Source organism: Bufo gargarizans, unplaced genomic scaffold (genome assembly GCF_014858855.1).
Source record: "Bufo gargarizans isolate SCDJY-AF-19 unplaced genomic scaffold, ASM1485885v1 original_scaffold_1649_pilon, whole genome shotgun sequence".
Lineage (NCBI taxonomy): Eukaryota > Metazoa > Chordata > Amphibia > Anura > Bufonidae > Bufo > Bufo gargarizans.
Window position 1 is genome coordinate 328,788 of NW_025334454.1, and position 18,958 is coordinate 347,745.

The 18,958-nt window shown below is 45.9% G+C and overlaps 1 protein-coding gene across 1 annotated transcript in view; it reads left to right on the forward strand.

The window, feature by feature from the left end:
* The window catches only part of LOC122923489 (proline-serine-threonine phosphatase-interacting protein 2-like), a 131,368-nt gene extending 117,413 nt beyond the window's left edge, over window positions 1–13,955 (forward strand). The window contains exons 14-15 of the mRNA XM_044274313.1: window positions 7,348–7,402; window positions 13,489–13,955. Coding sequence (XP_044130248.1) covers window positions 7,348–7,394 — 47 coding nt within the window. The 3' untranslated portion in view covers window positions 7,395–7,402; window positions 13,489–13,955. The remainder of the gene's footprint in view (window positions 1–7,347; window positions 7,403–13,488) is intronic.
* Window positions 13,956–18,958: the final 5,003 nt, after the last annotated feature.

Consider the following 18,958-nt stretch of genomic DNA (forward strand, 5'->3'; position numbering starts at 1 on the left):
AACGCCATCTGTAGCAAGGTCCACCTAACCACAGATACGTGGACCAGTAAGCACGGCCAGGGACGCTATATCTCCCTAACTGCACACTGGGTAAATGTAGTGGCAGCTGGGCCCCAGGCGGAGAGCTGTTTGGCGCACGTCCTTCCGCCGCCAAGGATCGCAGGGCAACATTCTTTGCCTCCTGTTGCCACCTCCTCCTTCTCGGCTTCCTCCTCCTCTTCTTCCACCTGCTCATCCAGTCAGCCACACACCTTCACCACCAACTTCAGCACAGCCCGGGGTAAACGTCAGCAGGCCATTCTGAAACTCATATGTTTGGGGGACAGGCCCCACACCGCACAGGAGTTGTGGCGGGGTATAGAACAACAGACCGACGAGTGGTTGCTGCCGGTGAGCCTCAAGCCCGGCCTGGTGGTGTGTGATAATGGGCGAAATCTCGTTGCAGCTCTGGGACTAGCCAATTTGACGCACATCCCTTGCTTGGCGCATGTGCTGAATTTGGTGGTGCAGAAGTTCATTCACAACTACCCCGACATGTCAGAGCTGCTGCATAAAGTGCGGGCCGTCTGTTCGCGCTTCCGGCGTTCACATCCTGCTGCTGCTCGCCTGTCTGCGCTACAGCGTAACTTCGGCCTTCCCGCTCACCGCCTCATATGCGACGTGCCCACCAGGTGGAACTCCACCTTGCACATGCTGGACAGACTGTGCGAGCAGCAGCAGGCCATAGTGGAGTTTCAGCTGCAGCACGCACGGGTCAGTCGCACTACAGAACAGCACCACTTCACCACCAATGACTGGGCCTCCATGCGAGACCTGTGTGCCCTGTTGCGCTGTTTCGAGTACTCCACCAACATGGCCAGTGGCGATGACACCGTTATCAGCGTTACAATACCACTTCTATGTCTCCTTGAGAAAACACTTAGGGCGATGATGGAAGAGGAGGTGGCCCAGGAGGAGGAGGAGGAGGAGGAGGAAGAGGGGTCATTTTTAGCACTTTCAGGCCAGTCTCTTCGAAGTGACTCAGAGGGAGGTTTTTGGCAACAGCAGAGGCCAGGTACAAATGTGGCCAGCCAGGGCCCACTACTGGAGGACGAGGAGGACGAGGATGAGGAGGAGGTGGAGGAGGATGAGGATGAAGCATGGTCACAGCGGGGTGGCACCCAACGCAGCTCGGGTCCATCACTGGTGCGTGGCTGGGGGGAAAGGCAGGACGATGACGATACGCCTCCCACAGAGGACAGCTTGTCCTTATCCCTGGGCAGCCTGGCACACATGAGCGACTACATGCTGCAGTGCCTGCGCAACGACAGCAGAGTTGCCCACATTTTAACCTGTGCGGACTACTGGGTTGCCACCCTGCTGGATCCACGCTACAAAGACAATGTGCCCACCTTACTTCCTGCACTGGAGCGTGATAGGAAGATGCGCGAGTACAAGCGCACGTTGGTAGACACGCTACTGAGAGCATTCCCAAATGTCACAGGGGAACAAGTGGAAGCCCAAGGCCAAGGCAGAGGAGGAGCAAGAGGTCGCCAAGGCAGCTGTGTCACGGCCAGCTCCTCTGAGGGCAGGGTTAGCATGGCAGAGATGTGGAAAACTTTTGTCAACACGCCACAGCTAACTGCACCACCACCTGATACGCAACGTGTTAGCAGGAGGCAACATTTCACTAACATGGTGGAACAGTACGTGTGCACACCCCTCCACGTACTGACTGATGGTTCGGCCCCATTCAACTTCTGGGTCTCTAAATTGTCCACGTGGCCAGAGCTAGCCTTTTATGCCTTGGAGGTGCTGGCCTGCCCGGCAGCCAGCGTTTTGTCTGAACGTGTATTCAGCACGGCAGGGGGCGTCATTACAGACAAACGCAGCCGCCTGTCTACAGCCAATGTGGACAAGCTGACGTTCATAAAAATGAACCAGGCATGGATCCCACAGGACCTGTCCGTCCCTTGTCCAGATTAGACATTAACTACCTCCCCATAACCATATATTATTGGACTCCAGGGCACTTCCTCATTCAATCCTATTTTTATTTTCATTTTACCATTATATTGCGAGGCTACCCAAAGTTGAATGAACCTCTCCTCTGCCTGTGTGCTAGGCCTAAATATATGCCAATGGACTGTTGCAGTGGTGGGTGACGTGAAGCCTCATTCTCTGCTATGACATGCAGACTGATTCTCTGCTGACATGAAGCCAGATCCTCTGTTACGGGAGCTCTCTCCTCTGCCTGGGTGCTGGGCCTAAATTTATGACAATTGACTGTTGCAGTGGTGGGTGACGTGAAGCCTGATTCTCTGCTATGATATGAAGACTGATTCTCTGCTGACATGAAGCCAGATTGTCTGTTACGGGACCTTTCTCCTCTGCCTGGGTTCTGGGCCTAAATTTATGAAAATTGACTGTTGCAGTGGTGGGTGACGTGAAGCCTGATTCTCTGCTATGATATGAAGACTGATTCTCTGCTGACATGAAGCCAGATTGTCTGTTACGGGACCTTTCTCCTCTGCCTGGGTTCTGGGCCTAAATTTATGAAAATTGACTCTTACAGTGGTGGGTGACGTGAAGCCTGATTCTCTGCTATGATATGAAGACTGATTCTCTGCTGACATGAAGCCAGATTCTCTGTTACGGGACCTCTCTCCTCTGCCTGGGTGCTGGGCCTAAATTTATGACAATGGACTGTTGCAGTGGTGGCTGACGTGAAGCCTGATTCTCTGCTATGACATGCAGACTGATTCTCTGCTGTCATGAAGCCAGATTGTCTGTTACGGGACCTCTCTGCTCTGCCTGTGTGCTAGGCCTAAATATATGCCAATGGACTGTTGCAGTGGTGGCTGACGTGAAGCCTCATTCTCTGCTATGACATGCAGACTAATTCTCTGCTGACATGAAGCCAGATTGTCTGTTACGGGACCTCTCTCCTCTGCCTGGGTGCTGGGCCTAAATTTATGACAATGGACTGTTGCAGTGGTGGCTGACGTGAAGCCTGATTCTCTGCTATGACATGCAGACTAATTCTCTGCTGACATGAAGCCAGATTGTCTGTTACGGGACCTCTCTCCTCTGCCTGGGTGCTGGGCCTAAATATATGCCAATGGACTGTTGCAGTGGTGGCTGACGTGAAGCCTCATTCTCTGCTATGACATGCAGACTAATTCTCTGCTGTCATGAAGCCAGATTGTCTGTTACGGGACCTCTCTGCTCTGCCTGTGTGCTAGGCCTAAATATATGCCAATGGACTGTTGCAGTGGTGGGTGACGTGAAGCCTCATTCTCTGCTATGACATGCAGACTGATTCTCTGCTGACATGAAGCCAGATTGTCTGTTACGGGACCTCTCTGCTCTGCCTGTGTGCTAGGCCTAAATATATGCCAATGGACTGTTGCAGTGGTGGGTGACGTGAAGCCTCATTCTCTGCTATGACATGCAGACTGATTCTCTGCTGACATGAAGCCAGATTGTCTGTTACGGGACCTCTCTGCTCTGCCTGTGTGCTAGGCCTAAATATATGCCAATGGACTGTTGCAGTGGTGGGTGACGTGAAGCCTCATTCTCTGCTATGACATGCAGACTGATTCTCTGCTGACATGAAGCCAGATCCTCTGTTACGGGAGCTCTCTCCTCTGCCTGGGTGCTGGGCCTAAATTTATGACAATTGACTGTTGCAGTGGTGGGTGACGTGAAGCCTGATTCTCTGCTATGATATGAAGACTGATTCTCTGCTGACATGAAGCCAGATTGTCTGTTACGGGACCTTTCTCCTCTGCCTGGGTTCTGGGCCTAAATTTATGAAAATTGACTCTTACAGTGGTGGGTGACGTGAAGCCTGATTCTCTGCTATGATATGAAGACTGATTCTCTGCTGACATGAAGCCAGATTCTCTGTTACGGGACCTCTCTCCTCTGCCTGGGTGCTGGGTAGTGTTGAGCGCGAATATTCGAAAAGCAAATTTTTTTCGCGAATATCGCAACTTCGCGATTTCGCGAATATTTCGAATATAGTGCTATATATTCGTAAAAACGAATATTCGTTTTTTGTTTCCCCCCCCCCCCCCACAAAATTACAGTACACATATAATTGATTGTTTCCCAAAGGTCCAACAGCTCAGATCTTACTCACATTGCCTAGAAAGTGATTGAGGCGCGAATCTTCGTAAGGCGATTTTATTAGCGCACATGCGAATATCGGCACGTCCCAGAACAGAGGCAAAGGGCTTTGCATTCATACATTAGTGAATTGAGTTGCGAATCTTCGTAAGGCGATTTTATTAGCGCACATGCGAATATCTACACTTGTCCCAGAACAGAGGCAAAGGGCTTTGCATTCATACATTAGTGATTGAATTGAGCTGCGAATCTTCGTAAGGCGATTTTATTAACGCAAATGCAAATATCTACACTTGTCCCCAGAACAGAGAGGCAAAGGCCTGTGCATTCATATAGTATAGCACCATATTCGCGAATACGTAGAACTTCGTAAAATTCGATTTACGAATATTCGTATTTTTTATTTTACTTTCCACCTTACAGATTACATTGATCTGTACTCTGTCAACTACTGTCATCACCCCCCACTGTATCTCGATTGATTCCCAAAAGTCTCACATTCCCTAGAAAGTGATTGAGGTGCGAATCTTCGTAAGGCGATTTTATTAGCGCACATGCGAATATCTACACTTGTCCCAGAACAGAGGCAAAGGGCATTGCATTCATACATTAGTGATTGAATTGAGTTGCGAATCTTCGTAAGGCGATTTCATTAGCGCACATGTGAATTTTGCATAGCATATGTATTATGCGATAATTCGAATTATCGCATATGCGAAATAATAACGAATTTGAATAATCGCGAATATTTTACGAATATTCTTTCGAATATTCACAAAATTTCGCGAATTCGAATATGGGACATGCCGCTCAACACTAGTGCTGGGCCTAAATTTATGACAATGGACTGTTGCAGTGGTGGGTGACGTGAAGCCTGATTCTCTGCTATGACATGCAGACTGATTCTCTGCTGACATGAAGCCAGATTGTCTGTTACGGGACCTCTCTCCTCTGCCTGGGTGCTGGGCCTAAATATATGCCAATGGACTGTTGCAGTGGTGGCTGACGTGAAGCCTCATTCTCTGCTATGACATGCAGACTAATTCTCTGCTGACATGAAGACAGATTCTCTGTTACGGGACCTCTCTCCTCTGCCTGGGTGCCGGGGCCTAAATATCTGAGAATGGACTGTTCCAGTGGTGGCTGACGTGAAGCCTCATTCTCTGCTATGACATGCAGACTAATTCTCTGCTGACATGAAGACAGATTCTCTGTTACGGGACCTCCCTCCTCTGCCTGGGTGCTGGGCCTAAATATATGCCAATGGACTGTTGCAGTGGTGGCTGACGTGAAGCCTCATTCTCTGCTATGACATGCAGACTAATTCTCTGCTGACATGAAGACAGATTCTCTGTTACGGGACCTCCCTCCTCTGCCTGGGTGCTGGGCCTAAATATATGCCAATGGACTGTTGCAGTGGTGGCTGACGTGAAGCCTCATTCTCTGCTATGACATGCAGACTGATTCTCTGCTGACATGAAGCCAGATTCTCTGTTACGGGACCTCTCTCCTCTGCCTGTGTGTGTGCTGGGCCTAAATATATGCCAATGGACTGTTGCAGTGGTGGCTGACGTGAAGCCTCATTCTCTGCTATGACATGCAGACTGATTCTCTGCTGACATGAAGCCAGATTCTCTGTTACGGGACCTCTCTCCTCTGCCTGTGTGTGTGCTGGGCCTAAATATATGCCAATGGACTGTTGCAGTGGTGGCTGACGTGAAGCCTCATTCTCTGCTATGACATGCAGACTAATTCTCTGCTGACATGAAGACAGATTCTCTGTTACGGGACCTCCCTCCTCTGCCTGGGTGCTGGGCCTAAATATATGCCAATGGACTGTTGCAGTGGTGGCTGACGTGAAGCCTCATTCTCTGCTATGACATGCAGACTGATTCTCTGCTGACATGAAGCCAGATTCTCTGTTACGGGACCTCTCTCCTCTGCCTGTGTGTGTGCTGGGCCTAAATATATGCCAATGGACTGTTGCAGTGGTGGCTGACGTGAAGCCTCATTCTCTGCTATGACATGCAGACTGATTCTCTGCTGACATGAAGCCAGATTCTCTGTTACGGGACCTCTCTCCTCTGCCTGTGTGTGTGCTGGGCCTAAATATATGCCAATGGACTGTTGCAGTGGTGGCTGACGTGAAGCCTCATTCTCTGCTATGACATGCAGACTAATTCTCTGCTGACATGAAGACAGATTCTCTGTTACGGGACCTCCCTCCTCTGCCTGGGTGCTGGGCCTAAATATATGCCAATGGACTGTTGCAGTGGTGGCTGACGTGAAGCCTCATTCTCTGCTATGACATGCAGACTAATTCTCTGCTGACATGAAGACAGATTCTCTGTTACGGGACCTCTCTCCTCTGCCTGGGTGCCGGGGCCTAAATATCTGAGAATGGACTGTTCCAGTGGTGGGTGACGGGAAGCCAGATTCTCTGCTATGGAACCTCTCTCCAATTGATTTTGGTTAATTTTTATTTATTTAATTTTTATTTTAATTCATTTCCCTATCCACATTTGTTTGCAGGGGATTTACCTACATGTTGCTGCCTTTTGCAGCCCTCTAGCTCTTTCCTGGGCTGTTTTACAGCCTTTTTAGTGCCGAAAAGTTCGGGTCCCCATTGACTTCAATGGGGTTCGGGTTCGGGACGAAGTTCGGATCCCGAACCCGAACATTTCCGGGATGTTCGGCCGAACTTCTCGAACCCGAACATCCAGGTGTTCGCTCAACTCTACTTGAAATATCTCGCTTTGCATGTAATGAGTCTCATATGTTAGTGTCACCTTTTAATTTGCATTACTGAAATAAATGAACTTTGCACCATATTCTCATTTTTCGAGTTTCACCTGTATATCTCTTATCTTAATAAAGTAATGGAACTCGCTGATATGGCATGCAGAGCAATGCTGCTACATAGATCATATATACTGTATGTACACAATTAAAGGGCCTCTCCAAATGTTGGGGAGGCCCTTTAATTGTTCTTTGCACTTTGCTTATTTTAAGGAAAACTCCCTTGTATATACAGGTCCCGGAGTCTGGGAAAGCTGGGTTATAGCCAGTATGGATGTCACTACTTCTCCCGCAGGGTTCGTCACCCAGCTTTCCCAGACAGCAGAAGAGCCATTCTGCCTGATGATGTCATTTTACATCATTCCTGTAGTATCGGATAACAAGGGGCTGTAATGGCTGCCAGATCTAACAGTCTGTGTCCATCCTTCTCTGCAGATGATCACGCTTATGCGTCGGTGGGCGATTTCAACGTGTATCAATAGCAGAGGAGGTGAGTATCCAGTGAGCCGTCCTCACCAGTCGTATGCAGAGATGTGACCTGGCCATAGGTGTAGGAATATTGTGTGACCACCTGACTGTCCCCCCCCTAACATGCCCAATCCCATGGAGATGAGCGGCACCACATGTACCTGCCACCTGCTCATCCACTATCTGCGAATGGACTTGGATTTTTAATAACAATGATTGACAGGCACTGCTACGGTAATGGCCACTTTAGACAATCTCTACTTCTTAGAAGGGTCCTTTTATAATAAGCTGATCACAAAGTGTCTCCTTGCTAGGACCGCCAGTAATCAGCTGTAATTCAGAGAGTGAGGGTTTTCCTGCAGCACTCCCACAGGGGAAATTAGGTATTACACAGCGCCATTCACATCAACAGGTTGGCTGTGTAATGCAGGATAGGGACAGGTCCTCCAGCCCGAGAGACGCTCTTTGTCTTAGAATCCTGACCAGATGACCCACCATTAACCCCTTTAAGCATCTGTCAAAAGAGGTTTGCTCAAATATGCAAATGAGATGTTTGGAGCACTAAGAGCAGGCCCTAGCCTCTTGGTGCACCCTAATTCCGTTTCTCTTCACGTTAAGCACCTCCTTTTCCTTGGAGATAGACAGGGCCAGGCGTCTGAATCCTGCCCTCACCTGGGGACATAACATTATGGGAATTTCAGTGCATGCATGGTACAATTCATCTCTCCAGAACGAGATGCTGTACTGTGTACACACCGAATATCTAGACATGGTGGAGGCACAAGATTATGGTGCCATACGAGAGCAGGATTCAGAAACCTGGTACTGTCACTTACCACAGGAAAGCAGGGGACCTGTGCAGAGGGAAGGAACATGTGTGCACTGAGGGGGTTAAGGCCCGCCCCTGGTGCACCAGACAGCTCATTTGCATACTTGACTAAAATTATTATTTTTCCCTGAATGCATCGATGGATTTCCCAAGAAAGATAATTATTTGTCTCTGCAGACATGCCATGCCACTGTGCTTAGTTTTGATAGGTAAAGACTCGCTGATAGGCTGCCAGTCTGGATGGGCACTCCAGATATCAGACAGGCTGCAGTTTTGGGTCTAGTGACCTAGTCAACTTTTATTACTTCAACCAGCCTTTGATCTGGGTCGGTGGTCTTAAACCTGTACTTTTTAAGCTGCAGCAAATTAACCAGCATGCCCTAGCTGCCGGCAGTTTAGTGCTGTAGACCAGAAATCCGCAACCTCCAGCACTCCATCTGCTGTGAAACTACAACGCCAAGCATGAACACTTACTTGGATTCCCATGGTAGTGAATGGAGCATGCTGGGAGTTGTAGTTTCAGAAGAGCTGGAGTGACGGAAGTTTTCACCCCTGCTATAGACCATTCAAACTCAATGTAGTGCCCAGCTGCCTAATGCTCCCGTGCATTTAGCGTTACAGTTAGGGCACTTTCACACTAGCGGTTTTCTTTTCCGGCATAGCGTTCCATCCTAGGGGCTCTATACCGGAAAAGAACTGATCAGTTTTATCCCCATGCATTCTGAATGGAGTGTAAGGGTACTTTCACACTAGCAGCAGGACGGATCCGACAGGCTGTTCACCCTGTCGGATCCGCCCTGCCGCTATTTCACCGTGCCGCCGGACCACTGCTCCGTCACCATTGACTATAATGGGGACGGGGACTGAGCTCCGGCCCAGCACGGCAGTTCGCGGTGAGAGGCCGCTGGACTAAAAAGTCAGACATGCAGTACTTTTAGTCTGGCGGCCTTTCGCCGCGCACTGCAGTGTTTGCACCGGAGCTCCGCCTCCATCCCCATTATAGTCAATGGGGATGGAGCGGCAGTCCAGCGGCACGGCAGGACGGATCCGACTGGGTGAACAGCCTGTCGGATCCGTCCTGCCGCTAGTGTGAAAAAAGCCTAATCCATTTAGGATGCATCAGTTATGTCTTCAGTTCAGTCAGTTCAAAGACGGATCCGGCATTTTAATGCATTTGTAAGACTGATCTGGATCCCGATCAGTTGGCATAGGTTTTGACGGATCCGGCAGGCAGTTCCGGCGACGAAACTGCTTGCCGGATCTCTCTGCCACAAGTGTCAAAATACCCTTAAAACTTCAGTATTTTGAGTCCGCAACCAATCTGCATTTTTTTTGCAAATCACGCGCAACCCTATTTATTTCTATGGGTCTGCATTTAGCGAATTTATGTGATGCACACGGAAGGTATCCCTAATTGGCAGATCAGCGGTTTGCAGACCGCAAAACAGATACACTTATGTGCATAAGGCCTAGCAGGTTCAAAATTCTGTCCTCATTTAAGGGGTCCGAGATTTTGATATTGATTGCCTTTCCTCAGATTAGGTAATCCGTATAAGCTTGGCAGTGGTCTGACTCCCGGCACCCCTGCTGATCCGCAGTTGGAAGAGACCACAGCGCTCAGAAGAGTACTGCAGCCTCGTCCTAGGCCAGTAACATCACATTCGTCAGTCACATGGCCTAAGGGCAGCTCAGTCCGATTCAAGTGAATAGGGAGGAGCTGCAGTACCAAGTACAACCACCATAGAATGGACAGCGCTGTGCTTGGTAAACTGGCAGGAGGGCACGCCGCAGCCTTCTGAGACAAGGGATCGGTGGGGATGCGGGTGTCAGACCCCTGCCAATATGATATTGATGATCTATCCTGAGAGTAGGTCATCAATATTAAACACCTGGAAAACTCCTTTAATTTCTTCCTATAGGTTTATTGCAGTCAGAGCTCATTTTGTGATAGAGTTCTGAAACCCCTACATAGACATAGATTTAACCCCTTCAGGACCTCCTGTGGGTGGTCCGGGTGGTTTAAAGCCTGCGCCATAGTATGTTTATAGGGCGGCCTTTAGCTGACTGCCTGAGATTGCACGGCTGAATGTCACAGAGAGAGAAGACAGGAGTCGCCACTTGTGTTCTCACCACTCACTGAGAGACGGTGACCGATCACATGATCGCCAGGATCTACCTGTACAAACTGTCACTGGAACGGGGCATATGTCAACCTGTAACTGGGTCTTTTGTGCATCCCCAGTTAAAGTGGAAAAGTATAGTGTAAAAAAATATATTATAAATTCTCCCAATATTTTTTCTGACGTCTGAGGGACGGGGAATAATAAATTAATAACTATGCAGTAAAAAAAAACACAAAAAAAAAAAAAAAAAAAACACACAAAAACTTCACAAGCATTCTTTAGTACCAGTGGTCCAGACCCAATTACCTGAAACTGGATGTGTAATATATCAAAACTTATTGTAGACACTGATCAACACAAATAAAAAGTCTAGGGTAATGTTATATTAAAGGGGATATCCAATCAGCTGTTAGAAGAGGTGGGGCCCTCCATGAGCCTCTTCCTTGGTCAGTGACATCACTGTACATCAGTCACGTAGCCTAGTCACAGCTCCGCCCAATTCAAGTCAATGGGGCTGAGCTGCAATACCAAACCCAGCCACTATACAATGTACGGCGCTGTGCTTGGAAAGTTAACGGGAGCCCGCAGCGCTCACCAGAACACCCAGTGGGGGTGCTGGGATTCGGCCCTCCGGCGATGTGATAATGATGACCTATCCTGAGGATAAGTAATCATTATCTTTTCAGTTATAACCCCTTTAACCCCTTAGTGACCAAGCCTGTTTGGGCCTTTATGACCAAGCGTTTTTCTTCCTTTTTTCATCGTCGCGTTCCAAGAGCTATAACTTTTTTATTTTTTTGTCTATATAGCTTTATGAGGGCTTGTTTTTTACGGGACAAGTTGTAGTTTTTAATGGAACCATTTTTGGGTACACATAACTTTCTGATTAACTTTTATTAACTCTTTCTGGGAGGGAGATGGGGGAAAATAGCAATACTGCCACTGCGTTTTTACATTATAAATTTTACGGCGTTCATTTTTCGGTACAAATAACATAATATCTTTATTCTCTGGGTCAGTACGATTACAGTGATACTAAATACTTATAATTTTTTTATGTTTTACTACTTTTTTTTCCAATAAAACCCCTTTTATTAACCAAAAAAATGATTTTGCATTGCCACTTCACAAGACCCATAACTTTTTTTTTTCTTTTTCTATGGAGTTGTGTGAGGGCTTGATTTTTGAGGGACAACTTGTATTTTTCATTGGTATCATTTTGGAGTAAATGGCGCTTTTTGATCGCTTGTTATTACGTTTTTTTCGGTGGAAACTAAGAATAAATTAGAAATTCTTTATTTTTTTTATTTTTATTTTTTACGGCGTTCACCATAGGGGATAATTTATGTAATATTTATGTAGTCCGGGTCGTTACGGACGCGGCAATACCAAACATATGGGGGATATTTTCTTTTTGCAATTTTTTTCATTGAAAAGCGTATTTTCAATGAAAAAAAAAGCATATTTTTTATTTTATGGAATTTTTTTTATTTAATAAATGTGTATTTATTTATTTATTTTATTACTACTTAAAAGTCCCACAAAGGGACTATAATATACAGTATTTTGATTGCTTTTAAAATGTAATACATTATCTCTATAAGGCATTACATTTCAATAGCATTTCAATAGCGATGCTATTCAAACCTTGACCAGCAGGTGGCGCCAGAGAGGCACGGCCTGCTGGAAATAACTGAAGACAGGCTCGGGGCCCTGATCGGAAGTGAGGTAAGCTTCCGAACACATCAGCACCCCGCGATCTTATTTTCGGGGTGCTGATGGGAGACAGAGGGAGTCCGCTCCCTCTGTCACCACTTTACATGCAGCGGGCGCCATTGCGCCCGGCATGTAAAGGGTTAAACAGCCCGGATCGGCACTCCTGCCGGTCCGGGCTGTTAGAGCAGGGTCCCGGCTCTCATGTGAGAGCCGGGTCCGTGCTCCCCGCTGCACGGGGGAGCCGTGCAGCGCTTAGACCGGGCCGCCGTAAAAACGCGGCAGCCCAGCCTAAGGCCCCTTAGTGACCGCCGTAAAAACACGTATGGGTGGTCACTAAGGGGTTAACAGAAAAGATATAGCTAAAATGTAAAAAAAAAAGAAATTATAATGTATAAGCCTAAAAATTATAAAATGAAGCATACACACATTGTGTAAAAAAATGATATGCAAATAAGCCTGAATTCTCCCCCCCCCCCCCCCCCCCCAATAAATAAAGTTATAACCATTAAACAAATGTGTGAAAAAGGGCTAAACTGTTCCTGGCCCCGAAGAACAAAATTATTATTCTGGCAGCAAAGAAAGAGAAAGATCCCAGTTGGAGAGGGTCCTCATATACTGGGACTGTGGGAGGAGCTGTTGTCATGGTTACTGTTCTTCATTCTTTTTCTTTGCTGCTATGTGGTTCAGTAAAGAAAGGGTTAATGCAATATGAGCCTCCGTGTCTTGATATAAAATTATTATTCTGGTCATGAACTGCTTAAAAGATATCATGCTGGCAATATGCAACCACCACTAGAGGGAGGTAACTGCATAATGTTATACATTGACCTCCAATAACAGCGGTGTATGCAGTAAGCTCCCCCTAGTGGTGGCTGCAGGCATTCAAAATTTTATCATCCAACTATGGGGGAGATTTATCAAGACTGGCATTCCCATATGCCAACCTGGTTCCCTGTGCACTGGAGAGAAATGTGCCTACTGTACGAAGAGGCAGAGGTCTCTTCATAAAATTAGGTGCATCTTCTAACTCTGGAAACTCAAACCTACGCCAGCTAGGAGTTAGCGTGGACTCAAGCTATAATTTACTCCAGTTTCTAGCACAAGGGCCCTGTTCTTTTCTCAACACTTTAAAAAAAAGTGGTGAGCAGTTCCAAAAGTTGCAAATATGGTTTGAGCCATAATTTGTGGATTTTTAATACAATAATAGTGACGTAAATAGATTGATAAATCTCGACGTATGTCTATGCGGAGCTTGGTATCAGAAAAAAATAACTAACCAATATAAAAAGGTATCAGATCTCTATCGGGTGCACCCTTACACCCACACCCAAAACCACCACTTTTTTTTTTAGACAACTTTTTGGCGCAGACACATTAGTAATCTGAGCTGTTAGGCATGGTTGGGGGATAACCCGTTCTAATCTATTCTCTCTTTTCCAGGTTACGCTTCTCTGAGGGAGGATGAAGACCCTGGAGTTTTTAGGTTTAACACTTTAGCTAGTTATTTATATTGAGGCTGTAGGACCTCCAATAAAAATGTGTGGACACGTCCTTCTCCTGGCTTGGACTGTATATGAAACATGCTGTATCTGTACAAGAGATAATGGACCACCTCCCCCACCAAGTTCTTCCCAGTATGAAGGACATTCATTTCACTTTGTGTAAAGGCCTCCATGTACATTGTGTACATAAAACCTATAGATCAGTGATGTGCAAACAGAGGCCTGTCTGTATGACCACCACCAACCAAGGACAGGACAAGCTATGTTCTCCAGGCTCTTCATCCCATTCACTTGTATAGGATCAATATCAGATCAGTGGTGATCTGATCCTCGGCTCCCCAACCGATCTGATATTGATGGCCTATCTGATCGATACCCTGATTGCATAAAACCACTTTGACAACATGGCGATTTTCGGTTTCCATTTTTTTTTTTCTACTCTCAGCCTTCCCAGAACTATAACTTTTTTTTTTTCCATATCCATAGCTATATGAGGGCTTGTGTTTTGCAGGACAAGTTGAACATTCTAATGGCACCATTCACTGTTGCAAACAATGTAGTGTAAACTGGGGGGGGGGAAAAATCCAAATCGGGTGAAATATTTTCAGCTATCTTACATTTAATTTTTTTTCCCTTATGGCATTCGTTATGCAACAAAACTGACTCTGTTCCATTCATTCTCGGGGTTAGTACGATTACAAGGATCCCACATTTGTATAGTTTTTCTTGTGTTTTAATACTGAAAAAAAAAATAGGCTGTTTTACAGGCTAGGGCAGTGATAGGCAAACTGCGGCTCTCCAGCTGTTGCAAAACTACAACTCCCACCATGCCCTGCTGTAGGCTAAAAGCTGTAGGCAGTCTTTGCATGCTGGGAGTTGTAGCCGCAGTTTGCCTATCACTGGGCTAGGGCATCGCTAAAGCCCACCCATTAGTGCCGGTGACATCACCGGGCTCACTGCTAGGTTAAAGCTGCTAGATTTCCCCTTCGTCACCATACGAAATGTATCACCGTATATCCAAAAAAAAAGCCCTTGACCTGTGCGATTTAGCTGCTAGGTGGAAGCCTCCACCTAGCAGTGTAAAAACAAAAACAAAAAAAACCTTGTCCTGCGTGATCCAGTGCAGGGCAAGGTAGGAGAATCGGAGCATGGAATGCTCATATAAGGGGGGCTGGAGGGGTGAAAATGGGGATAAGTACTTTATTACACAGGCCCAATTGAGCAAGTGATTGTCGGAAGGGAGGCGTAACTCAGGATCAGTACAGGATAAGTAATGTATGTACACAGTGACTGCACCAGCAGAATAGTGAGTGCAGCTCTGGAGCATAATACAGGATGTAGCTCAGGATCAGTACAGGATAAGTAATGTATTTACTAAGTGATTTAAGTTTTTATGCAGATGAATTCTATATGTAATATAATATAAACAAAAATGTTAAAAGTTTGTTATATGCATTTCAAAAGGCATTCTAAAACAAAGATGGACACTTCCATGGTATCAGACACCACTCTTTTTAGCCAGGAATGATAATGTGAAAATTTTTAAATAAAATTTAAAAAATAAAAAATGTTAAAAAAAATTACAAAAAAAAAATTAAACATGTACCATACAATGCAGTTTATTATATTAGAGGGGTTGTCCAGCCACCTAAAACGTTTAAAAACTGTTTACAATGGTATAAAATAAAGTAGTAATAAGCACCATACCGATCCCACACCAGCAGATGGCTGCAGACACTTCTAGGGGGAAGCATACGGTTTTATTATATAAAAATGAACCAATACAGAAACAAACTAGAGTTGAGGATAAACATTTATTCTAAGTACAGCGACGTGCTGCCACAACTCCCCCTAGTGGTAATGACATGACATAACTATTATAGTAGTTATATTCTTGTATATAGGAGCAGTATTATAGTAGTTATATTCTTGTACATAGGAGCAGTATTATAGTAGTTATATTCTTGTATACAGGAGCAGTATTATAGTAGATATATTCTTGTCCATAGAAGCAGTATTATAGTAGATATATTCTTGTCATAGGAGGCAGTATTATAGTAGCTATATTCTTGTACACAAGAAACCGGATTAATAATGGCAGATCTTGTATGGACCAATAAATCTCGGACCTAACTTCCAGGATGACACCTTCAACTTAATGTTCTTAGTGGACAACCACACCAAATCACCCACCTTCATGTCCGGACCAGACACACGTTTCTTGTCAGCCATACGTTTATACCTATCGCCCATCTTTTTTTAATTGATTTGAATTTTCCGCCAGATAGATGACAAGGAAGAAGCAAATCTCTCATCAGGTATACCAGAGGAACTATTCCTAGAGAACGTACCAAACTAAGGGTGAAACCCATATGCACCAAAAAAATGGTGACTTATCAGTGGACTCCTGACGACGGTTATTCAAAGCAAAATTCAGCCAAAGACAAAAATGAGGACCACTCAGAAACATAGAATGTGTCGGCAGATAAGAACCATTTGGCCCATCTAGTCTGCCTATCTAGTCACTCCTCCTGATTCTCTGTGACAAAACATCTCAAATATGTCTCCAGATTCTGGTTAGTGCGTTTAGTTTGTCTGTTCGACTGAGGGTGAAAAGCCGAGGAGAAGGACACACGAATCCCGAGGCGAGTACAGAAAGCCTTCCAGTATCTGGACACAAATTGAGTCCCTCTATCAGACACATCAGAGGGAATGCCATGTAATTTCACAATGTTATCAACAAAAGTCCGAGCCAAAGTTTTGGCATTGGGTAAACCAGAAAATGGAACAAAGTGTGGCATCTTATTGAAGCATTCGACCACCACCAAAATCACAGTTCTCCCCGAAGAACTGGGCAAATCAGTGATAAAGTCCATAGACAAGTGCGTCCAGGGACAGGATGGGATGGACAAAGGAAGAAGAGATACTGAGGGCCGAGTATGAGTCACCTTGGCACGTGCACAGGTCTCACAAGCTGCCACATAGCCCTCAACACTCTTCCGTAAACCCAGCCACCAAAATCTCTGAGAAATAAGATCAGCAGTGGATCTGCTCCCAGGGTGTCCAGCAAAGACAGTATCATGAAGTTCCTTAAACACCTTGTGACAAAGCTCAGAAGGAACAAACAACCTCCCTGGGGGACAGGAATCAGGTGCCTCTCCCTGAACTCCCAACACCTCCAGTTCAGGATAGAGGGCGGATACAACCACCCCACCAGCCAAAAGTGGACCAGGATCCTCAGTATCACCCCCCCCCCCCCCCCCCAACGACCCCATGGAAGCTACGCGACAAGGCATCCGCCTTGACATTCTTGACCCCAGGGCGAAAAGTGACAATGAAATTAAATCTGGTAAAAAAACAAAGACCATCTGGCCTGCCTTGGGTTCAAACGTTTAGCCGACTCCAGGTAAGCCAGATTTTTATGATCGGTAAATACAGTAATGGGATGAATTGCTCCTTCTAACCAATGACGCCATTCCTCAAAGGCCAACTTAATGGCCAGCAACTCTCTATTGCCAACATCATAATTTCTCTCGGCAGAAGAGTTTTATTGAGAAAAAAAAAAAAAGCACAAGGGCGCCATTTGCCAGGAGAAGAACCCTGCGACAGAACTGCACCAACTCCCACTTCTGATGCGTCCACCGCAACAATAAATGGCTGAGACACATCAGGCTGCACCAAAATGGGAGCAGAAGAAAAACATTTCTTCCGACCAGACAGAGAAATCCACCCCTTTCTTAGTCATGTCAGTTAGAGGTTTGACAACAATGGAATAATTCAAGATACATTTTCTGTAGTAATTGGTAAACCCCAAAAACCTCATAAGCGCTTTTTGATTCTCGGGCAGATCCCATTCCAAGACCACACAGACTTTTTCGGAATCCATGCGGAAGCCCGAATCGGAAAAGCAGGTAACCCAGAAAAGGAATCTCTTGAACAGCAAACACACATTTTTCTATCTTGGCATATAACTTATTCTCCCAGAGGATCAACAATACTTGTCTCAAATGATCCTGATGACTCTCCATATCGGGCGAGTAAATCAATATGTCATCCAGGTATATGACAACAAACCTTCCCACCAAATGATGAAAAATGTCATTGATTAAAAAATACTTCCGGGGCATTGGTCAAACCAAAAGGCATGACCAAGTTCTTAAAATGAACCACAGGAGTATTAAAAGCTGTCGTCTTCCATTCATCCCCCTCTCTGATTCTTACCAGATTATATGCCCTTCTTAGGTCTAATTTAGAAAACACCTTAGCTCCAACAATCTGGTTGAACAAATCTGTGATCAGGGGAAGGGGATAAGGCTCACGGATAGTGATGTGATTCAACTCTCGGAAATCTAGACACTGTCTCAAAGTCCCATCTTTTTTTTTCTTTACAAAAAAGAACCCCGCCGCCATAGGTGACTTAGATGGTCTGATGTGTCCCTTTACCAAACTCTCAGTAATATACTTTCACATAGCAACTCTTTTGGGTTCAGAAAGGTTATACAACCAAGACTTTGGCAACTTAGCTCCAGGAATCAGATTGACAGGGCAATCATATTATCTATGAGGGGGCAACTCCTGATCCACACTCTCAGTGAACACATCAGAAAAATCTGAGAGAAACGGGGGTAACATCTTTGTGGATATCCCAGCAAGAGATGTGACGAGACAGTTGTCCATACAGAAATCACTCCAGCCCTTGATCTGTCTCACTTGCCAATCAATGGTAGGGTTAGGTTTGGTCAACCATGGCAACCCTAGCACCAGAGAAGCCGGCAGACCCTTCATTATAAAACAAGAAATGCCCTCAACATGAGAATCCCCCACCCTTAACTGGATATCCTGCACCATGTGAGTCAACGATTTTTGAGAAAGGGGAGCAAAATCATTAGCGAACACTGAGATCTATTTCCAGTGCATTAGATTTAAAACCATGCATCAGGACAAACTGGTAACCCGCAAGGTTAACCCCTGCCCCGCTGTCCAAAAATACCTCCACATCAATATTTTTGGAATCTAGCGCCACCCTGGCAGGCAGGAGAAAATGGGTACTACTGGTAAAAGACAAGAGCATGTTCTCAGATTCCTCAACTACTCTGCCAAGAGTTAGAGAACAAAACTTATTAGTTAGGGCTCTTTCACATCTGCGTTCTTTTCTTCCGGCATAGAGTTCCGTCGTCTGGGCTCTATGCCGGAAGAATACTGATCAGGATTATCCTAATGCATTCTGAATGGACAGTCCGTCCTTCAGGATGCATCAGGATGTCTTCCGTTCCGGAACGTTTTTTGGCCGCAGCAAATAGCGCAGCATGCTGCGCTTTTTGCTCCGGCCAAAAATCCGGAACACTTGCCGCAAGGCCGGATCCGGAATGAATGCCCATTGAAAGGCATTGATCCGGATCCAGCCTTAA